This window comes from Chelonia mydas, chromosome 4 (assembly GCF_015237465.2).
Source record: "Chelonia mydas isolate rCheMyd1 chromosome 4, rCheMyd1.pri.v2, whole genome shotgun sequence".
In the NCBI taxonomy this organism is placed as follows: domain Eukaryota; kingdom Metazoa; phylum Chordata; order Testudines; family Cheloniidae; genus Chelonia; species Chelonia mydas.
Genome location: NC_057852.1, coordinates 18,660,245 through 18,684,228, shown reverse-complemented (window position 1 = coordinate 18,684,228; position 23,984 = coordinate 18,660,245). Strand labels below are relative to the sequence as shown.

Sequence of the window (23,984 nt, the reverse complement as noted above, 5' to 3'; positions counted from 1 at the left end):
AGCCTTTTTGTGGGGAAAAAATTTATGCTTATTTAAAAAGCAGTACATACCAACCTGATGCATCATGCTGGAGCAATTAGATGCTTGGACACTGACTCACCCTGACACCTTGAGCAGGTGACGTAACTTTTTGGTTTCCCTCTCTGTAAAATGAGGATGTTATCATCTGCAGTCCTCACAGTGGGACTGGGAGGATTGATTACCTAAAGTTTCTGGAGGTTTTTATTATTATTATTCTATGCATTCATGCATGGAAATCCCAAGGCTGTACTTTGTTGTCCAAGTAATTGCTCGCAATGTCTAAATACTTGCCCATGTACTTAAATGAGCCTCTTCCCAGTGAGGTGAACCCTGGCATTTTTGAAGTGTTTTTCCACTAATTGCATCTAGTTTTAATAATGCTCACCAGTGATCTGTCAGCAGTGGTGTTTGTGCATTTACATAGCTAGGTAGATCACTAGGTACACTCAGGGCTTTTCCACAGTGCCCGGAGATTTGCTTTGTGCAGGTGCCAGGAGACGTTAATGGCATTGTGTAGAAACACGGAGCATAACAATGCTCTTTAATTCTAAGTTAGTAGCCTCTTGGGGAATGGCAGTAAGAAAGCATACCATGCCCTCCAATATAAGGTGTATGTCTTCAAACATGGATTTATTTAGCCAAATCTTTGCATAGGCTGAAAAACTGCACTTTTCCTCTCTAATAGAGAACAAAAGAGGAGACTGAAGATCTGACATCTGGAAAAGAAACGTTTAACATCTCTGTCAGTGGAGGTAAAACCTGTTTATATTGATTTCATGGTACTTGCAAATATTTTTACTTACTGAACTATCACAACTGTAGTATTACCTAAATTCTCTTTATATGGAGCCTTCTGCCTAGGGAATGTCAGAGAGTCTGTTATTTACCCGCATTTCAATTATTTTCATATTATTTCTATATTAGCTTTCACCCAACAATCTCAAAGTACTACAACACCTGTGTTAGGAAAAGTAAGGAATTACACAGGGATTGCTTTCCCCATCACTGCAATGCATCCACCTCTGGGTAGTTTGACACCTTTTTAACTGCATATAGCAACTCTACACAACAGTTTAGGACAGACTGTTAGGAAGTATCCTGTACCAGTTGACACTGAAACTAGAGGAAGCGTTTAGTAGACAGCCTATTGATACCGGAGTTCAGATTTTGTCGGGACATGGGTGTTAACACTTCATTCTTACCAACATTCCCTGGGGATCTTTAATGACAGGTTTCAGAGTAACAGCCGTGTTAGTTTGTATTCGCAAAAAGAAAAGGAGTACTTGTGGCACCTTAGAGACTAACCAATTTATTCGAGCATAAGCTTTCGTGAGCTACAGCTCACTTCATCGGATCCGATCCGATCCGATCCGATGAAGTGAGCTGTAGCTCACAAAAGCTTATGCTCAAATAAATTGGTTAGTCTCTAAGGTGCCACAAGTACTCCTTTTCTTTTTGGGGATCTTTAGCGACCACCGAAGTTCAAGGCCTTCCTTGTATATCTCATCCACAAGATAACACTTCAAGCATTCCTCTGTGGCACCTGGCATTGGCCACTGTCGGCAGACAGGATACTGGGCTGGATGGACCTTTGGTGTGACCCAGTATGGCCATTCTTATGTTCTTATGTTCATCCCCAACAAAATACATTGGGTCATAGTTTCAGTACTGACTCAGAAGAAAGAGCGCTGCCTAGTGAAATACCAGCAGTACTTCCTATGACACTAAAGTACGTGATTCTTGGAGATCTCTTATCCAAGTACTTGTTTGGCCTGACGAAGTGGGTTTGAGATTTCTTGGGGTCATAGTACAAGGTGATAATGCTACAGGCTCTTTGGCCTTGATTCAGGAAATCCATCCTATTGAGGGCAGCCCTTAAGCACATACGAAAGTGTTGTCTTGAATAGCAATGAACTTAAACATGTGCTTAATTTTTTTCCTGAATCAAGGTCTTTAAGAAGAAAACAGCCCAGCATCTCAGAGTGAGAGAAACTGCTACTTGACTCACCTATATAACTGTATGTTTAATGCCTGTTTTATTTTGAAGCAGTAAAATTGTTTCAAAACTAAATTATTCTTCCTGTTGCAGATGTTGATGGTTTGATTACCCAGGCTTTGCTGACTGGTAACTTTGAAAGTGCGGTTGATCTCTGCTTACATGATAATCGCATGGCTGATGCCATCATATTGGCCATAGCAGGTGGACAAGAGCTGCTGTTGAGGACACAGAAAAAGTACTTTGTTAAGATGCAGAGCAAAATTACTAGGGTATGTAGCTTTTCAACTGAAAACTAAAGCAAAATTTGTGTGTATAGGCTTTCAGCAGACTCCTGAAACTGTTTATGTTCTGGTGACATACGACTTTCCTTGCTATCTTTGTACATTTTGTTTCTAGGAGAATTGAATGTAGGGTAAATTCAGTCATTGGATCTGTGAGTGAAAGGGTGTTTTTCTGTTTTGTATATTGTTAAGCAGAGAACAGGCTTATTAGCTGGGATGAAGAGCAGCTTTTATTTCTACTCTCTCTCCCCATCCTTTTAACATTTGTTGATCACATTGAGTAAAAAGTATCCTCGCTGATGAGCAAGGATAAATATCTAGTTTAAACTCAGTGTTTAGTGTATGTGCAGTGTCTTATCTGGTCATCTTTAGCAAGTACTGTACTTACTCCAGCTGCAGCACTTCTTATGTTACTTTCCGTCCAGTCAGTTGGAGGAGACATTTTTGCTGATGTTTTGCTCTATTGTGTACAAGGGTTATCTAAGAATAGCAGGACTAATCTAATCACACGACATCTATGAGACAGTGTGATATGGACATCTGGTTATATCTGCTCTTCAGCTTCTGCCTTGCTGGCAATGCTGCTTCAGTTCTTTGCCCCCTGCCGCTCTCTTAGGTCAGAGCGTCAGCAGAAGGTGCATGCAAGAGGAGCAGCCATCAAGACACTCTGTTACCAAAGTTGGCGTTTTGAAACTGACCGCGTATTTCAGTTTTTGCTTCTCACTGTTCCTTTGTCAGGGAACGGCATTTAACGGTGCAGTAGGAGGAGGCAACATTGAAAATAGCAGGTTTTTATCCCCATGCTAAGGTCCTGAATTAGCAAAGCACTTAATCACATGCTTAACAGGGAGCAGTGGCTTCAAATGGGACTGCTCCTGTGCTTAAAGTTGAGCAGATTGCTCAAGTATTTTTCTGGCTCAGGGCTTAAGGCTGCAAAGCATGATCAGCACTAACACACGGTCTCTAAGCGGGTCTTTACTGACCATTCCCTATGATATGATTGGGGCAAGGGCAGTTCCAATTTCTTTTGTCTGGGGCAAGAGTAAAGAGGGAAAATCTGCCCACCTCTCTGAGACCTTTTCTAGATATTTTTAGTAGGCTTAAAGAACAGAAGTACAGGTATTTCAAATACTTCTTTTGGCAATCCATCCTTTGGAGAGAGGCAATTCTGTGGAACACCAATCCCTTACCTATGTGTTGTGTTAGCAAATGAGTGATACATTTGTCATTGCACAAATTTTTTTTTGATTAGTTACTTGCCTTTGCTTTTCTTCTAAAGTCACGCAAACCGTTTGTTTGATGCCTGATTGTGTTACTTACAAGGCCTTTGTTCACTAAATATCAACACAGCTGCAGAGTAAATCAGTATGTTGTCTAAAGTGGATGAGTAACTGGAGGGCAGAGCGGAGGCAGGGAAGGGAAAACTGAATACTATCAAGATCCTGGCAGGTTGGCTCACAGGACAAAGGGCAGGCTTGTTCAGTTAGTGGACAGAGTATTGTTGATGCAAGTCTGGGTTGCCTCTGCTTAGGGCATTCTTTTTTAACTGCAGTGAAGTAGGCTGCCAGGGGTGTAGAGTTTAATAAAATGGAATTAAAAGGTTTGGTCAGCATGCAGTTTAGCAACAAAATCAGTGACGCCCCTCACTTTGCCCTGTGTTGTGCAGAAGTTTTATAACTAAATTCTTAACCAAACAAAGATAACCTTGTACTGTAAAATAATTTTTCAAAGCTTCTGCAGGGTCCCTGATTTGCTGATTACTGTACCCGTGTGACATCGTGCTCAGGACACCCAGAGCTGTGAGCCACCATGTTCCCACTCTGCCTTAGCAAGAGTGAGAGCATTGCTGCTGATAAGCTATGTGTCAGCTCCCTGACACACCAGCCTGTTTGCCTTGCCAGCAAATGCTTCAGGACTCCGCCAGCCTAAACCTTGCCTTGTAGGTGACAATCAGTGAACCCCAGCTCTCGAGTTCCCCAGAGATGTCTCCCTGCAGGGGCCAGTCCCTCTCACTGGACAGTCACAGAAATTAAGTTCCCTGCCTCCAGAGAGACAATACATACACCAGCATGTTAGGTTAGCTAAGACTCACACTTCCATACAACAGCACTGAGATGGTTTTGTAATAAAACAAGAATAAGTTTATGAACAAAGAATAGAGATTGAAGTGATACTAAGCAAGAGAAGGAGACAGGTATGGTTACAAATAAAACAAAAGAAAACCTGCTAAAAAATAAAAGTGACTAAAACTTAATCTTTCTTTGCGTAAGTTCTTTGTATGTACATCAAATTACCAGCATTCCTAGCCTTTCAGACTGGGGATCCAACTTTTACAGGCTCAAAGCATGCTGTACCTATGTCCTCTCAGTGATGGGCCCCTTCGGGGTTCTCTCCCTTTCTTGTTATAGACAATAACCCCCAGAAATGTATTATTTGAAAAGTAAGTGCATAAGAAGTTCCCCTCCCCTGCTGTTTGTTCTTCAGGCTGCAGAGACCAAGCCCCTTCTTTCACCCTCTGGTCAATTTGCTTTTTTAATTAGTTTGATCACTTTATTTCCCTTAGATGCAAATGTACTTTCTGTTGTACTTTGCTTGACCCTGGCAGGCTGGTGAATCCACATTCCTGGGTCTAGGACAAACCTGTTCATCTACTCTACTCAGATTGCTTAGTCTGAACACATTTTAGGAACATATTTCCAGCACACATATGTAACACTTTACACGCTACCCATGCATACCTCAATCAATAACGCTAATCACCACTGTGTCACCAAATTTCAGAAAATATCTTATTCAATACATGTTTATAGTATAATACTGGATACAGTCAGTTGATTCCATTGTTTATTCTTTGTGGTTCAGACCCTCTCTTTCCCCCTGGGACATCTGCACCCTGATCAGCACATCATGTGGTGTGCATTTTATAATAAGGATACTTGCTGTGCTGTGTTGCCTTTGCCCTAGTTTCTAAGTTTCACAGGATCCCATCTAAATGAGAATTCACATAATCTTTCAGATGAGTAGAGTCATGGTGAAGTATCTGTCCCAGATACGCTGGGGTTGGGCACACAGCATAGATGTAAATGATATGGGGTCAGGAATGGGAATTCTACAAAGACATCATTCGGTCTTTCTCTTTCCTTTCCAGCTCATCACTGCAGTTGTGACAAAGAACTGGAAGGAGATAGTTCAGTCATGTGATTTGCAAAACTGGAGAGAGGCGCTGGCTGCTGTGTTGACTTATGCTAGGCCAGATGAATTTGCAGCTCTCTGTGGTAAGAAAATTTAAGAATGGATGTAATTTATTTTACTCAACTTAAGTGAAACTATGCTTTTAAATACTCCAAAGTTATTTTCCTTCATATTAATTCCTTCATGAATTAATTTATTCATGATTAGTTCCTTTATTGGATAATTCCTTTATTTTGGATTATGGGAACTCATTGGAATTTTAAAGGAATACAATCAATTTGAAATCAATATTTGATTATCTTTCATCTCCCACCCAACCAGATCTGTCCCTGGTCCTGGTCCAACATGCAGCTCCCGCTGTTGTATCTGTTCTGTGAGCAGACGGCTTTTCAGTCTCCAGGGATGCCAGTCCAACTCTTTTTTTCATAAGGCAGTTAATTCATTGTTTTAATTTTTTGGAATAAAAGAAACATAACCCCTAAAGGTGATCCATTCCTATATCATTGTAAAATTCAAAGGTGTTTCTACAAGGAAAGAACAGGTATGCCTCTTCATGGCCAAAGCAAACCACAACCACTGTTATCTTTTCCTATAAGCCAGCAGTGCTGACCATTAATATGAGAGCTGCGTCTGCTAAGAAAACAATATATAATATTCTTTGCTTACGGGATGCCAATTAAAATGTTTCAAAAACATGACTAGATGAGGCAGAATTGTCAGACAGATAGATTAACGTGATATGTTAGGGAAGAGTCAACATGGCTTTTGTATAGGGAAATCATGCTTTGCACATCTATTAGAATTCTTTGAGAGCATCCACAAACGTGGACAGGGGTGATCCAGTGTACATTGTGTAGTTGGGCTTTCAGAAAGTCTTTGACAGGGTCCCTCACCAAAGGCTCTTAAGCACAGTAAGCAGTCATGGGACAAGCGGAAAGGTCCTCTTATGGATTAGTAACTGGTTAAAAGAGGAAACAAAGGGTAGGAATAAATGGTCAGTTTTCACAGTGGACAGGTAAATAAAAGGGTCCCCCAAGGATCTGTACCAGTGCAGTTCAACATATTCATAAATGATCTGGAAAAAGGGATAAACACTGAGGTGGCAAAGTTTGCAGATGATACAACATTACTCAAGATAGTTAAGTCCAAAGCTGCCTGTGAAGAATTACAAAGGGATCTCAAAACTGAGTGACTGGGCAACAAAATGGCAGATGAATTTCAATGTTGATAAATGCAAAGTAATGCACTTTGGAAAATGTAATCCCAACTGTACATACAGAATGTTAAGGTCTGTATTAGCTGTTACTACTCAAGAAAGTGTTCTTGGAGTCGTCATGAAAACGATTCTCTGAAAATATCTGCTCAATGTGCAGCAGCAGTCAAAAAAATCTAACAATGTTAGGAACCATTAGGAAAGGGTTACATAATAAGACAGAAAATATTATATCGCCTCTATATAAATCCAGGGAACGCCCCCACATCTTGAATACTGTGTGCAGTTCAGGTTGCCCCATCTCAGAAAAGATACATTAGCATTGGAAAAGGTACAGGGAAGGGCAACAAATATGATTAGGGGTATGGAACAGCTTCCATATGAGGAGAGCTTAAAAAATCTGGGACTGTTCATCTTGGAAAAGAGATGATGAAAGGGGTAATGGAAGTGTTATTTACCCCTTCACATAACAGAAGAGCCGGGGTCATCCAATGAAATTAATAGGCAGCAGGTTTAAAACACACAAAAGGAAGTACACCTTCACACAACACACAGTCAGCCTGTGGAACTCGGTGCCAGGGGATATTGTGAAGGCCAAAACTATAACAGGATTCAAAAAAGCATTAGATAAGTTCCTGGAGGAAAGGTCCATCAATGGCTATTAGCCAAGATGGTCAAGGATGCAACCCCATGCTCTGGGTGTCCCTAAACCTCTGTTAGATCATTTAAACCTCTGACTGCCAGATGCTGGGCCTGGATGACAAGACTGATCACTTGATAATTGCCACATTCTGTTCATTCCCTTTGAAACATGTAACATTGGCCAGTGTCGGAAGACAGGATACTGGCTTGATGGACCATTGGTCTGACTGAGTGTAGCTGTTCTTATGTACAACCATGTTAGCACTTTAAGTTGTTAAAGCACCTTGTAAAAATTAATTCTCCCACCGCAGTAGGAGGAGAGAAGTGCTGTCTCCTTTCCACAGATGCCCACACTGAGGCAGAGAGGAGTTAAAGGCCTGCTCTTGCTTCTATTGAAGTCAGTGGATGAAGAAACAGGTCCTTGAGACTCAGCAAAGGCCACACAGCAAGTCAGTAGGAAATCCAGGATGAACGTGGAGGAAATCCAGTCACCCACGCCATGTGTTCACTCCTGCACACCACACTGTCTCGTCTCGCCTTATTAGCATAATAAACCAATGGCTAGCCATGGTTACACCAGCCTTATGTTCTAAACTTTGTTAGCATTACTCACATGATGGATACTGCCATTGATGCAAGCCAAAATATATTGTTCTAGCAAATCAGATTGCCAGGCACGTGCAAATAAAACAGCAAAATGAAAGGCAAGCTCAGACTAGCCCCCCTCATTTGTCCCCTTTGGACACATGAACATGTTGCACAATTTATCTGTTTTCAGCATGAGTGTCAGGGAAGAGGGTTCCCGCACTTTGGATTCCTATGACTTTTCAGATAAACACTGAGCCACATTGGCCAAGCAGCATCAGGAATGTGTCACAATGCCTGCCTTCCCTCTGTGCAAGATGGGTAACATTTTCAAGAGCACCCTAAATGACCGAGTACGTATGCAAAAACAATGACAATTTTAATGTTTCTCTTCTACGTTTTGCTAGATTTAGAGTTTTGGCATATATTTGAGTATCACAACAATTTTCATTGTCTTACCCAGAGGTAGTCCAAGCATCCTGAGTGGTACTTTGTTTTAACTATCAAGTATTTTATGAGATGACTCAAATGCTTTTTATTCGTAATTCTTAGATCTGTTGGGCAATAGACTTGAAAACGAAGGGGACAACCTCCTGCAGACACAGGCTTGTCTGTGTTATATTTGTGCTGGGAATGTAGAGAAATTAGTTGCGTGTTGGACTAAAGCTCAGGATGGAAACAGCCCCTTGTCCCTTCAGGTTAGTGTCTTTGTGAAAAAAGGTGTTGAGTGACATGCTGTAATATGACTTGGTGTGGTACTTTTGGTAAATATGTGGGTTTGGCTTTTAAATAAGTTTATTTTTATACAGGATTTTGACAGACCCTCTGATACTTGCATATCCTTCAACATGAAAGTGATGTGTTACTTTAATGAGTAAAATACGATTAGTTATAAATGGCCTGTGCTGACACTATATTGCAAAACATGTTCAACGTTTATCTCAGCTTGTAAAAATAAGGCTGTTGCATTTCTGAATATATATACTTTCTTTGCAAGGGTTGATAGATCATTTAAATTCATTAGAGACCTTGATTTCTTTTGAAATTTGCTTTTGGAATAGATGGTTTAGAAACTTTGGGGACTAAGTACCTAAAAGTAAAACCCAGAATAGTTAGTCACAGGTGTTTTTGAAGGTGGACATGGATATATTTATTTTTTGGACTTACATATATGTGTTGTGCTCCTTTTAAGGCAAAGTCAATATCTATTTCCCTGCTATAAGGGAATTCTTGCATATTTTCTTTTTCTTTTTATGATGCCATCCTATGAAATTGCTTTGGATTTCAATTTTAGAAGTAATACTGCCACACAGTGCCATAGGTCAATATTTGCAGTAGGCTGAAGAAAACAGAAATATTTTAGAACTGTATTTTATGTTATCATGCATTTGTAGTTGAATTTCAAATAACTAGAATTACTTCTAAGTCTTCTGAACAAGATTTCTTTGTTACAAAAATATCTTAGATTTGAATTTGCATTTTGATTGTTTTGCTTCACCAGCTCAGACTATAAAAAACACAAATGAGCTAATATTAGGCCTCAGCGAACTGTGGTATGGGAGAGCTGGAAATCCCAGAAACTATTATTTTAATCCTGGGTGGAAAAAAGCTTGTTGATTGATTAAGATATTCACTTACTTGGAAAAAAACAAGAGTGAACTAGAGAACAGTCCAATAAACACACAATACTAGTGGTGTACTGTTGCGATTCATGTGTGGGTCTGGGTTTTTTAAATACTGTATCTTCATTCATGGTCTAGAAGAGGGAGTAAACTGCACATGAATGAAATTAACAAATTATACTTAACTGGGAGCTATTGCAAACACGAGTGAGGATGGAGGAATAAGAGAAAGATAAGAAAAGTGAACAGAAAATAAGACGGTGAGATTAGGGTGATCAGATAGTAAGTATGAAAAATTGGAATGGGGCCCGGGGGGGGAGCGGCGCAATAGGCACCTATATAAGACAAAGCCCTGAATATCGGGACTGTCCCTATAAAATCAGGACATCTGGTCACCCTAGGTGAGATGCAACTGGGAAAAAAAATACTAATGAGTACATCTGGGGGAAAAATAATCCAAAGCACAGCTGTTCAGTGGGAAGGAGGAAACTGGGGAATAGGTTTCAGACAGAGAGCAAGGGTTGATAGATGTTTCATTGAACATGGAGTTTGCAGTGCTGTTTGGTAGTTAACATTTTTGAAAAAAAGGACCAATGCAATTTTGGGCTGCATATACAGAGGCACAGTTGTTAAAGGGTGGTGCAAGCGATGAGGAGAATGATTTTGAATGGTACATGGGTTTGACTAGGAGTCATGGAATGGAATCAAGAAATGGAAAATTTATGATGAATATCAAGAACAGTTTCTTGTCAGTAAGAACAATGAGACTGTGCAATAGTCTCCCAGAGGGAGTGGTGGAATCCTCTTTGCTTAAGATGATTAAAACTAGAATTGCCAAAACACTATTAATGGTACATTAGGGAACAATCCTGCATTTGCGAGAAGATGGATTAGATGACCTAACAGGTCTTTCCCATCCCTACTTTACGTTTCTAGGAAATTTTTGTAACAGCAGTAAATAACATTTTTTGTTGACTAATGAAAATGAAAAAATGGCTGCTGATAATCTACAGGTACCTTAGATCTCATAAAATAAGAATTTTTAAAAGCTTTTCTTTATGGAGTAACCAGATTACTGCTGGTTTATTTAATGTCAGTACATTTTAAAATGCACTGAAATTGATGGTCACTTATTACTGTTCTATTATCTTGCTCTGAATGTTACACAGAACACGAGCTAATAATCGTTGGGAAAATCTTTATTTTCACTCTGCTTAAAATAATGTAATGAGACCTGTGTAGTATGCCAGGTTGATCTCGAGTCTATTACTGACATGCTATAGTTAGTGGCCATTTTCTCTCACTTGATCCAGTGAACTTGTTGTTTTTCCCTCTGTCATAATCCTCCAGGACCTCATTGAGAAAGTAGTAATCCTGCGTAAGGCTGTGCAGTTTACACGATCTATGGACGCCGATGCTGTCGGGGCTCTTCTGGCTGAGAAGATGAGTCAGTATGCCAATCTGTTGGCTGCCCAGGGCAGCATTGCTACTGCATTGGCTTTCCTTCCTGCGGACACCAACCAGGTAAGTGGCCTTCACTTTCCTTCTGCTCCCTTCTAGATGAACAAGCTTTAATTGATAATTAATATGTGTGGCACACATCGTGTACAAAACTGTCACTTGAAGTCATGTTCCAATGTGGTTTGGAGTTCTTCTTCCCGCTTAGAACTGCATTGACAGGGATTATTATTGTGCGTAGGTGGGAAAAGTCACTGGAATGGAACATGGTCTCAGTATAATCGTCTCCTGGTGCCTCAGAAGTTGCAGGGTGTTTTGGAAAATAAATCAAGGTGAAGCCAAGACTTTGCTTTGTGGACCCCAAGTGACAATGCTTGCTCTCTAACAATGAATGGTTTAAGTCCTCTCCTGATGACCACTTAGTGTGAATTCCACAGGTTTTCCAGGGTGGCTACTGGACTATCAGTTAATTCCTGTATATGTATTGAAGTTCTTTTTATTACTCTGAGCTGTGAGAATTGCATTTCATTCTTCTCCCTTTTTGGCTCATGGCGTGCCATTCTCCTGGCCAGTGAGGATTAGAGAAGAGCCCTCCAGAGCCAGTCACCAGTGGTCGTAGCTGCAGTCACCCCTCATGCCCCACTTTTCCCCTCTCTCCGCATTTCTGTGGCATTCCCACCATTGCCGGCCTGGGAATGAGAGTACCAAACTTGGGATTCAACCCACACTTCCAGTAGAGTCACCTGCACCGGATCCAGCTGGAATGCCTGTTTTTTGGCTGACTAACAGATTTGCTTCAGCCAACCAGAACACTGTTCAGTGGAATATCCCATCCTCTTTCGAACAGTTGTTTGAAGTTTAACTGATCAGTAAGTGGCCATCCATCTGTTGATTTGATGCCAGAGATTCCACTTGGTGTAATTACATGTTTGCTTTGGTTTACTATTTGTAGCCAAAGATCGTGCTGTTGCGGGACAGACTTTGCAGAGCCCAGGGAGAACTTCCAATGGGACAGGAGGCACCAAAGTCCCAATATGAGAGAGAACCCATGCCCAAGGGAAGAGCTGGACCTGTGGCTGGACAAATGCAGATGCCCCAAGGCCCAGCCCAGCAGTATTATCAGCAGGTAAGTGACTTACAGCAGTCAAGCTGAAGCAGTGCTCCCACTGCGTGGGGTTTGAAGATGATGGCTTGTGCACTTTGTTTCCTTCAATGAATCCGAAGCGTGTGTGATGTGCCTAAAAGCCCTTTGGACAGCAATTCCTTTGTGCTTTCTTGCCATCTGCGTAGATGCCTCCTTTACTCTGCTTTTGGACACACCTCTCATATATCTGATCAAGCAGCCTAGGTTTGGAGATACATTTTAAATTAAGGAAAAAAGTATTTCAGTGCAAATCGCTACATCTTCGGGGATATTTTTATTTTTGTTTTCCCCTGCGACATGCAGCCTTTGGGATGCAGTCCTGTCGTGCAGTTACCATCTCTTCAGCTAAGGACAGGCTGGCTTTTCACTCTGCAGCCCGTTGCTCTGTAATCGGCCAGAGAAATTGCTGTACAGCTGCAATAGCAAACTCACGGCAGGTCATGCCGATTCTGCTGTCCCGTGCTGTGAATCAAATGACGGACATTACAGAAGACTGTGCCAGAGGATTGGGTGGCCAGTAAAGCCTCATGCTTAAAATCTCTTCCCCGTGGTGTGGGGAACAGGCAGGTGGAGTAGGAGCAGTGTAAGGAGAGCATCCGCACCCTGGATAGGGATGAGGTGCTGTGAGGGAGGCCTGGAAAACCAAAGCGTGAGGTGTGCTGAAAGAATGAGTGAGTGAGTCTGGGGTAGAGGAGGAAGTTGTTGGGTGGGAAGGCAAATGAGATATAAAGGAGGTGGGGACCTTTGTGCTAGATTGGACTCAAGGCTGTACCAAATCAGACTACATGGCAGAAGGGGGGGAAACAGGTTTGCCGTTACTGCCATGGGTTGGTGTGAGACACGCCATCTCAGCTGTTCTCCTAGTTAAAATGTGATCGCCAATCCCTTAGCAAGCCATTATTGATTGGCTGGCTTTTGTGCCACCAGCTGCTTTCAGCCAATTCCTTGAGAACGGAAAGCGTGTATTAGTGTTATGGGAACTGTTTTTAAATGAAGAAAATGGAACTAGGTCTGCACTTTTGGTTTCCCGTCACACCGTGGGCCCTGAAGAAGTGGATTTACTGAAATGCTCGCACTTCCCGGCCTTGAAGCATCTGATGCGTCAAGTAAATCAAGTAGTTGCATCTTCCCAGCGATTTTGGATTCTGGCTGCGGAGGGGTTTATGTTGCATCGCATCGCATCAGGGAAATGAAATTATTTGCTTTTTTTGAGGGCAGAAGGAAGAGGAAAGGCTGAAGGGTCAGGGGTGTTTGGCATTGTTGTCTTCCTTTGTATATCAGTGGCTTTGAATGCCTTACTGCAGAGTTAACCCCAGGTGATTTCCTGGATGTAGAATTTACAAAAAGTAACTTTCAGAGTGGTCAAAAGACTTCATTAGATTGATGCAAACATCACTGTGCTTGATCTGTTTTCAGATCCATTATTAAAAATAATTAAGCCAGCTTTTCCTTTCTGTGTCTCTCTTACCTTCCTTCCTGTAACCAATGAATTGTAGTTGCAATAACCTGTTATGGAAAATGTTAGCTTTCCTAGATATGAGATGGTCTTGGTAATGCTTCAAACTGAAGTTTCACGTTTTCTACCCATTAGAGTGTTAAATGCTAGGAAGGGGATGGGAGAACTGTTACTGAAAAACAACAACAAAAGTTGTTGTTGGTTTAAACACAAACCAACAAGTACATTCCAAGTGAACTGTGCAAAGAAATTTTTGACTTGCTTCCTTGTGTTAAAAACACAATTCCACATTTAGGTACTGCAGGGATTTGATATTAACGGGGTATTACAGATGGACATGCAACATTGTGTAGATTGGACAGAGCAAAGTAAAATGTAGTATTTGAGCCTTCACTTTTAGTTTCATTGCCATTGGCTCCAACTTGGGAGAGCGCTTGAACACACGTGTAAGTCCATCATTCCTAGTCAGGCCAGCACTTAAGCATGTGATTAACTTTAAGCATGTGCTTAATTATGGGCCTCCGTCTGTGTTGCATTGTAATACTCTTTTTTTCAGTAGGCGAAAAGCATCTAATTAACTTTTTAAAATTGCAAACTGGTTATTGATCAGATCGTGCACATTCATATTTAGGAAGTTATTAAAATGTTCATATTTGTTGTTATAATGGCTCATTATATAAAAAAATACATAGAATCATAGAACTGGAAGGGACTCGAGAGGTCATCTAGTCCAGTCCCCTGCATTCAAGGCAGGACTAAGTATTATCTAGACCATCCCTGACGGGTGTTTGTTCAACCTGCTCTTAAAATCCCCAATGTTGGAGATTCCACAACCTCCCTAGGCAATTTATTCCAGTGCTTAACCACTCTGACAGTTAGGAAGTTTTTCCTAATGTGCAACCTAAACCGTCCTTGCTGCAATTTAAGCCCATTGTTTCTTGTCCTCTCCTCAGAGGTTAAGAAGAACAATTTTTCTCCCTCCTCCTTGTAACAACCTATTATGTACTTGAAAACTGTCCCCTCTCAGTCTTCTCTTCTCCAGACTAAACAAACCACTGCTGTTATTAGAAATAGATGTATTAAAGTCATTCCTGAGCCAGGTGGTAACTTCATGTTGTTGCTTTTACTCTAACTATGCAAAGCCCTAGATTTAAGGCTCCCCTCCCATCTCCTTCCTCTGACATGCAACACAGGCACTGTGAATTCAGTGTGCGGCAGTATTTCCCATTGCTCAACAGCACCCTCTCTCGCCAGTTAAAGATGTGGTATAGATGAGCCAACTGAGTCCCGCTCATTCACCCTTGGTCAGGAAGACAATGATTACAATGTCAGGCTAAGGGCTTGGGAAAGTATGGAAAACATGGGCATAGGAGATATCTGGTGTCCCGTGGGAGCTCTGAGGACCCAGTTGTGGGAAGAGACTAACACTGGGGAAGAAGCTTATTGTGCATGTGCGACAGCTGGATTTTAAATTTTGTTTTTTTAACAAGACACCTCAGAGGATCTTGTGAACCCAAATTAAAGAAACCCCACTTACATGAAGGCAGTCAACCTCCATTTAACTGAAGCCTTGTAACTTACAGGCTATTGTTTAAGCACTGCTTGGTGTGAGCCCTCAGCATGGGGTGGATTTTTGCAGCAGTTACGAAAGTGTGACAAAAGGAGGCTTTGTAATTATGACACTCTGACAGACCTGGCTTTAGGGGCATGTATAATGCTGTTCAAACACCAGTCTGCTTTCTAACTGCTAGAACCTTCTCTGTGCTCCATCTTCCTGCTGTGGTTCCCTTTAGATACCAAAACTCTTCACCTCTTGTCTTCTCTGTTTGCTTTTGAATGTGCAATGATTTAGGCTGTGTCTTTATTTTTATTTTATTACCTTGATTTCATGGCTGCTTTGAACTACTGGGATGCCTGATTTTGTGTGTTCACAGAGTTCCTATAACCTGCATTGCATCTGGTAATGTGATACCCGTTAGGGTGTTTTTATTTTATTTTTTTTCATTTTATTTTCCGTGATTGGTATTTCTTTGTTCAATTCAGGTTAGAATTGCCCCTACTGTCACTACCTGGAGTAACAAAACTCCTACTGCCCTTCCCAGCCATCCTTCTGCAGCCTCTCCCTCTGACACACAGGTATAACATTCATTATTCCTCTTTGAGCGGATCGTGCTCCCTTTAAATAAATACCCCCGAATACAGTTTGTGTGCTTAATGCATTCCGGTGCATTTGGGAGACAGCAACAGGTGTTGAGGTCAATCTGACTTTTTGTTTCCATGCAGCTCTTGTTAGGTTTCCAGATATTACCCAGACGGCTAGCCTTGAAAAAGTATTAGCTGGTGTTTAATAAAAAATTGTGTTCAAGTGAGAACTTCCACAGCTTCCTTTTGGCAGTGGAATCATGCAAGTGTCGCAAGAGTAGTGTCTCTCTCTCTCTCTCTTTTTCCCCCTAATGTTGGAAATAACAGGTTTAACCTTTAAAAAGTGTCTTGGTTGAAATATCAAGATGTCAGGTTTTTGTGACTTGCTACACATCATCTACACATCATTAAATCGAAGGGTTTGTGTTCTAAGGATGTCTGCTTCTTCATTTCCTGTTTAAAGGATAGTGCATCACTTTGGTTGTGGTTCACCTTTATATTGTTCAAGAAGCCTGGCTCATGGAGGTGGTGGAATGATCAGCACAGTTATGCCAGTGGTGATGGCTATTTTCTGTTGATGTCAGTTTGAGGCCTTTAAATATGAAATTGTGAAATCCCATTCAACTCCTCCTCTGGCAACCTGTTAGCAGCACTGATTAAATCTAATCTCCTTTCTCTTTAATGCATTCTTGTGTCCTAGGGAGACAATCCTCCGCCCCCAGGTTTTATTATGCCACCAGGGGCTGCTCATCCGAATGTGTTGCCACATCAGGCTGCCTCTCCCGGCTACAACGTGTATTCGCAGGCGGCGGCACGACAGACGTACCCACAGAGTAAGTAGCAATGTCTTATTTACACAACATTCGCATGAGTGAGTTTGTTCGGGAGGTTCAGAGCAATGGGGAAACCAGTCCCACTCTTCGGGTGAGAGAACAATCCACGGAAAGCTCCTGCTACTTATTCCCGGTCACTCGCCATACCGAGGGGTACTTTGTCAGTGATGATGTGGCACTGCCTATTGAACAGCTAAATTATAGTTAAGCAGGTGGCTACCAACAAATCTTAGTTTGAGGCCTAGACTGGCCCTTCCTAAAAGCTCAGAGGGCCAAAGATCCCTACGAGTACTCCAGAGCCAGGTATTTCTCAAGCAGCATGCCTGCTTGTTGAGAAGGAACTTAACCTAATTCAGTTATTGCAGAGTCGGCTCGAAGTGAGAGAGAGAGAGAAAAAGGGGACAGGGAAGAGACCATAGATAAGGACGAAGATGGGAGATAAATGAGGAAAGGAAACTGCAGTAGCCTGTTTAAAACAAACAATAACAAAAGAAACACGGGATGTGGAAGAGTAACAAGGCGGGGAGTGAGAGAGAATATGGAGAAAGGATCTTATGGCAGCAGAGGAGAATTGACAAACACCAAGATTAAACCAGGCACAGTGTTTGAGTTGTGTCATCTAGTGTTGAGATTGGGGCCTTGCAGTGAGAAGACCTGAGTCCTGGCCTTGGTTCTGCTACTAACTGTGACTGCGAACATGTCATTTATCTCCTCTGTATGGGTTTCCCTGTCTGTCAAGTGGGGACCCTACTTTCCTGCCTGACGGGTATCGTGTGGATGATGTTGCTCCTAACTTTCCGAATCTAGAAGGCTCCCACAGAAGTAGCCACCAGTCTTTCTACCACCTGTTAATTTTCCTCGCCTGTTAATTTTGAGTGTATGGGTTGTGTAATGGCCTGACACTTATGAGTTTTGGGAAAGAAGCAGAGAGCTGCTGATAATCAAGGTCTTTGTGAAAAAGGACATAATTCCCATTGCCTCCCAGGCTCCAGCAACAGGGTGAGGTGACATGGTCCTCTGAGTCCAAGCACCACATTGTGGGAGTGGGAACTGGCTAGCCAGGAAGCCGTTTCAAGTGGGTTGGGAAGGGAGGAGGTGAGCATTGCCACTAAGGGAAGCTGATGTGAAATTTGACCCTCCACTACAGAGAGGGACAAGCCGGCACCTTTAACCTGCACGAGCAGGATACTAGCTTATTACCTACCAGCAGCAAGACTCTCCCCTGTAGCTGGCTTTTGGAGAAAGGCCCACAACATCTGAGGCCTGAGCTTGCTATTCAAGTTAGGTGTCCTACGTGACGGGGCGTTTTTATATTTATTAAGCCATCAAACTAGTCTAAAATGTAAGTGTTCTGCTCAACTGAAATCAGGAGGAAAGTTGTGATCCTTGGTAGCTAGGAAGAGGGAATGGGGCATAAAAACTGGAGAGGATAGTAGCTTTCTCCTATTCTAATAATGTTACTAACAAAACCTCTCCCTTTTCTCCCCCTATATAGCTTATCAGCCAACACAGCAGTATTCTTTTGGAACGGGGGGACCAGCACTCTATCAGCCTCAACAACCTATTGCTCCTCCTGCTTCAACCTCCTACGCTAACCCTCCCTATATGCCTCCTGTTTCTCCCCATTCCGTGCCCTCTCAGTTGTACCCAGGACAACCTCAACCCTCTCCAGCAAGCTTGAATCCTGGCTCTTCTTTCCCCACTCCTCCTTCTGGTGCATCCTTCCAGCATGGCAGACCAGGAGCTCCAGCAACTTCTGTGGCTTATGCACTGTCTACTGGACCAACAGGTACTCTGCCTGCAACCAATGAGCTTCCTGCATCCCAAAGAACAGGTCTGCGCTTGAAAGGAGTTATTTTGCTTATGTGAGGTTTTGTTGTTATAGTTTGTGTGTTCTGGTGAATTATTAATAATATAAAATTTGGCTGCATTTTAGGGTTAATGCACAGTGTTTCTAAAAATGGCATTATCCTTTCTGTGCATAGTACAGCTGTAAGGCCTTGTCCACTACAGTTGAAATGGTGCTAGCATAATAGCTCTGATTCCCTGATCAATGTGTGCAGAGATCTTCTGAGAGTCACACTGTGCTACAGAAAAAGAATCTCTGTCTGCCCTGGTCAGAGGAACCATGCTAGAACAGTATTCCTACGCAATTGATGCTGGCACAATTTTAACCATCGCGTGGACAGAGCCAAAATTGCTGCGTGGTTGGTGAACCAGTACCTAAAAATGAGCAAATATCATGGATGCAGTGAGCTTGGTTTTCTTCTGACTCGCAGCATTTTTGCTAGCATAACTTCTCAGTAGTTTCATCCCCAAGTCACACACATCTATAAATGAAAGGAAGGTCAAGCCCAGTGTTGGATCAGATTTAATTTAAGAAGCCCTTTCTACTGAATAGCCTCACGGAGACAAACAAAAATACAAACAAAAATAGCATGTGTCTGTTGCTAGAACTCAAGAGCATGTTTGAGTGTGCATGATAACAGAGTCTGCCAGCATGGTGAGAAACAGAGGGACTCCAGCATCCTTTATTGTTGTTTACAGTTTGAGCTGCTTTAGTGACCTGCATGATGCTCGACCTATCTCTTTATTAATGTCACTTATTCCTCAGATAACTTTTAAACAGCATTTCTGGTCCTGATGTATACATGAGTGTGAGGAATTTTGATTTAAACATTGTTTTAGCTCTACCCTGTTAACGCAAAGGGGATAAGGGAATAATGCAGCAGATGGAAAACAGGGCTGTGTTTGGGCAAGGAGTCCGTTGTTTAAAGGGACAGTGTCCTGTTAATGGGCTCTGAGACCAAACCATTGGACTTTCTTTTAAATGTCTTTTCTGGTGGGGAAATGGTTTGCTCAGAGCATTGTTAATGCGCTATAGAGCCTCTAGGTTGCCTGCTGGAATCCAGCCCAAGTTGGTAGCGACTGAAAGGCTGACGCTGTTTGTTGATCGATATGAAGTGTATTTGGTCTCGGTCCATTCCAATGGACAAGTGTCCCCAACACAAAAAGCTCAGATCCACTTGGTACTAATTGGCCACATTATTGTCCGTCTCATCAGAGATGTTATGGTTTGAATGGACGTGGAAGCTGATCTGTCCTCTGAGCAGCCAAGCTGGGTCAGGAATGAGGCACCCTTGACCAGGAGGAGCCCGAAAGGGTGGCTCGGGGCACATGGGTGTTACTTGCATTTATCTGAAGCTGGTTCTGCCCCTACCCTGACTGTGCCTGTTCTCTGGATAAACAGGACTGCTGTCTCCCAGGCTGTGGCTCCAGGTCCTTTCACGAGTATTACATTAACGCACACACGTTAGGAGAAAAATGTCCACTCTGTCCAGGGAAGAGTGGAGTCAGTTTTGGGGGCCTGTCAGCCTGGGCAGCATTGTTTAACATTGTAGGGATGTGTCTTCCCAAAGGGTGCATCCTGTTGAGACTGTTAATATCCCATATGTTCTACAAACGGACAGAATACCTTCTCCTTTCCTTTTCTTGATGAGGCAGTTGGATACCCTTCCCCATCTTTGTGTGAGGATGGTGTACACCACAAGGAGGAGGTATTAGTGTACCGGGTGGAGTGGGAGTTGCTTCCAAGTTTCGTAGCCTTGCAGAAGCAAAGTAGCACACTGTAATGCAGACAGCATTGCTCCTGTACCTTCCAAAAAATGCAAGTAGCAGGAAACCGCTTTAACAGTTTTCTCTCTAATCCATTTTACTATTATATATGGGTCACTAGAATGCCGTTGAGAGATCTGTCACCTGTTAAGTTTCTTGTGTTAAAAGTTTAAGCAATATAGTCCATATGGCTCTTTCAAAGTAGGGTACAGCTCTCACTTATGCACTGTAGAAGCTTCCAGCCTTAATAATAAGCACTGTAAAATGGGTCACTTTCAGTTTCCACTTTTTGCTCAAAGGTGACCTATACTTCTTTTTATCAAGTTCTGTCAACATTAGCAATATCGGCTGAATTTGTCCCAGTAGCTAGTAAGGGGGGAGATCTGGTGTAAAGTTTAAAACTTTTAAACTTGGGTGCTGAAAATTCTTTGAATTGATTATTAGCAGATTTCAGCACTGAGGCCCCAGTGCCCCAAAGCCTTTAAGTGTGTAAGTCCATCCCTATTCACCAGAGCATTTGAGCACATACTTAACTTTAGTCACGTGCTTAGTCCCATTGCGTCTTAAGTGCTGAATTGCTCTATTGCACAGGGATGGGCTGCTGAGTGGAAACCATATTGCTGCAATTGAGGGAACTTTGTAAAAAAGATGTTTCAGGGAACCTTCAACAGACTGTTCTGCTCAGGTTGTTAGATCATTTCTCTCAGAAAACTGTACCAACCAGAGAGGGAAAACTTGCTTTTTAAAACTCTTTTAATGCTGAAAGTACAATATATAGTCTGTTCAAACTCCATCCCCTCAGAGTAGTCTTGATAAATAGACTGTACTTACCGTGCCTTAGCCACCAACATTATTCACAGAAGCTGCACGGCATAGTGAAAAAGGCCTCTCAGTATGTCACCATTATATTAAATACATGAAAACATAAAGCCAACGTGAAGGTCATAGCTATACCTCCAAATGTCTAGGTGCAAACAGAGAGACGAGGTGGATGGGGTAATATCTTTTATGAGGCCAAATTCTGTTGGTGAGAGAGACAAGTTTACGTAGAGCTCTTCTTCAAGTCTGCACTACAGACCTATATCAGTACGTCGCTTAGGCATCTGAAACATCCACAACCCTGAGCGACGTAGTGATACCGACCTCATCCGCCCCGCCCCCCGTGTACAGCGCTGCGTTGAAAAGCTCTCCAGCTGGCGTAGGAGCATCTTTACTTTGGCAGCACAGCTGTGCCGATGCAGCATGTTGTGTGTATGTAGACCTGCCCTTTATCGGAGTCACAGCGAAATACAAGGTGGAGCAGATTGTTTAGCATAAGTAGTTAATGCACATTTCAAGGGACCATTCAAGGTGAAGTGGCCCGTTAACACCCCTCCAGTCATAGGGAGGAAAGGAAGTGGGGGCAGGGAGCAGCTGGGTGGGGGGTTGTTAGTGGATTATAGATTGTTGTAATAAACCATAAATCCAGTGTCTCTATTCAATCCATGATGTTTAGTGTCTACCAAAGTGTATTAATTTAAGCAAACAGGATGGTTATGCCTAGTAATGGAGGTTTGATCCTTGACTTTGAATTTCTGTGCTTTCATATGTTGTAATCCAGGATCTTAATATCATTTTGATGTGGGTTGTTTTTCTTTTTAAACTTTATTCATTCAAAATAAATACATAAAAATAAAAATCTCATGCTTTAAGATTAAAGGATATATGCAGTAAGCCAGCGAAATTTGAAGATGCAGGTAGAAAAGCTAGAACTCCATGCGCAGTTTTTTCCATTAGTTTTTTTACGGAAAAATGTAAAAATTGGTAGGCTAAACAATATCAATAAGATCATATTAGAAAGTAAGTGCTTTCAAATGTCATTTTAAACCATCTGGACTTTCACAACAGCAGATGTTTAAGGAACCTATCTGTGGCATCCATCTTAAGCATGAAGTGATTTTTAGTGTTGCACAGTATTCCTTTTTTCGGGTTATGACACTGCACGTCTCAGTCCAGTGAGACGTTTGTGCAAGGATTATAAATCTCTAAAAACCAGGGTTAATGACAGATGGTGCCTAACAAATCTTAAATATACTGTAGAATAGCTGTCTAGTGCTCCCCTTTTTCCTTGTAGGTGATGTAAAATATCTTGCTGTGTCATGTTATTTGGATTGTCAGCTGAGTTAGGGCAGGGAATTTGCTTTATATTTCTGTGCGAAGCTCCTATCATAACAAACGTGATATTGACATGCAGTATAAATACAAAATAATCATACAGGTCTTGATTCAGGAAAGCACTTAAGCATGTGCTGAAGTCCTACTGAAGTCTAGCCCTTTGAGCAGATACTTAAATGCTTTCCTGAGTGGAAGCCATTGTGATGAGGGAATTTTGTCTCTGATGGGTAGTCTCTTGGTTCAGTTGGCTTGATAACAAAAGTGAGTCAGGATTCTGCAACAGTTATTAGGAGCCACTTGAAATGATGACATCCTAAATGGGAAAGGAGTCAGACTCTTGTTTTGGGAGGGCAGAGGAAAGTCATTCTGCAGGGTTGATGGGGCAGCATATAGCACTAATTAATGTTGTCATTAAACTGGCTATTTAATTCTATTAGATATTTTTGTCAGGTGATGAAAATTCAAGCTTTGCACACTTACTGAAATGAAATAGCTAATGAGAAAAATAATTACAGGTTAGGCTATGTTTACTTTTTTTAAACGCCTTAGTCATTTTTGCATTTTATCTACAGAAAATCAGTCTTCTCAAGACCAGGCCTCTACCCTGCAAGGTGAACTAGCTACAGTATAACATGGAAATCAATTAAGCCACCATATGAAATTAATGGAATGCATGTGACCCTCATAGTACGCTAAATTCAACGCTCTTTGTCAATACAATTTTAATTGAATCAAATTTTATAATATCCTAATGAACATAAATAATACCAGAACTGGAATTTTTAACCACAGAAATGAGTTGATGCATTTTAACTGAATTCTATAAAATTATTACCAGTATTAGTAATGCTAAAACAAATTGATGTCATAGTCTGTGCTACAAAAGCCAGGCTCTCCATATCTGAAATCTTATGAAAACTGATGTGCCAGCTAGGTAGGGGACATGATACCTGATGTTCTCGTTGGTCAGGGGATGTGACTGAGTTTTGGTTAACAAGAAGGTTTTTAAGTAATTAATAGGCCCCTTTAAGGTATTACAGGCATGCTGGCTATGGAACTTGTTTAACAAAACTCTCAAGTGCTTGTTAAATTTAGAGTCCAGCTAAGTCTGTACTGAAGTAGCACAGTCCACTGTGTGAACATGAATTCATAGTTTACAAAGACAAAAACACTGTGGTGAAAAAGTCCATTGAATTTTTTTCTTTTGGCTTTTTGTGGCTTTGAACAATAAATCCTCATTACCCCAGTTTAAGCAGCATTAATGTTGAGTTTTAATACAGTGGCCCCTATTAAATGTGCATAATGAAATACTGGAACAATTTTTAATTCACTAATCTAAGCTTTGTACTGCAAATTTTGCAAGTACACAGAAAACGCTTTCTTTTAATGAGCTGATTTGTCATGAAAACCACTGAAAAAATGAGTAGAAACAGTTCTGCTCAGATAACCTATATTCTGTATTTCTCTTTCCTTGTTACTACGACATTGGCCTGAATGCAAGGGGCCAGAATCACCAGTCTGCTCAGGCAGCTTTACTCTGCTTTTGTGACCCAACACGACCATAAACGTTATTTAACTGGCTGGGTAAACCTGGTTTATGACTGCCTTGTATCTCTAGACTGAGCAC

General features: G+C 41.7%; 1 protein-coding gene across 25 annotated transcripts in view; it reads left to right on the top strand.

Annotated features, from left to right (window-relative positions):
* The window catches only part of SEC31A (SEC31 homolog A, COPII coat complex component), a 67,817-nt gene that overhangs the window by 31,056 nt on the left and 12,777 nt on the right, over positions 1 to 23,984 (top strand). For 3 of the 25 annotated variants that reach the window (XM_043545591.1, XM_043545592.1, XM_043545604.1), the window contains exons 15-24: positions 707 to 773; positions 2,111 to 2,289; positions 5,450 to 5,576; positions 8,486 to 8,631; positions 10,906 to 11,079; positions 11,966 to 12,139; positions 15,657 to 15,749; positions 16,456 to 16,588; positions 18,084 to 18,377; positions 22,930 to 22,968. In XM_043545591.1, the coding sequence (XP_043401526.1) occupies positions 707 to 773; positions 2,111 to 2,289; positions 5,450 to 5,576; positions 8,486 to 8,631; positions 10,906 to 11,079; positions 11,966 to 12,139; positions 15,657 to 15,749; positions 16,456 to 16,588; positions 18,084 to 18,377; positions 22,930 to 22,968 (1,426 nt within the window). Of the gene's footprint in view, positions 1 to 706; positions 774 to 2,110; positions 2,290 to 5,449; positions 5,577 to 8,485; positions 8,632 to 10,905; positions 11,080 to 11,965; positions 12,140 to 15,656; positions 15,750 to 16,455; positions 16,589 to 18,083; positions 18,423 to 22,929; positions 22,969 to 23,984 lie in introns of all 25 variants that reach the window. The other 22 variants (XM_027827975.3, XM_027827976.3, XM_043545602.1 and 19 more) reach the window with 9 other exon arrangements.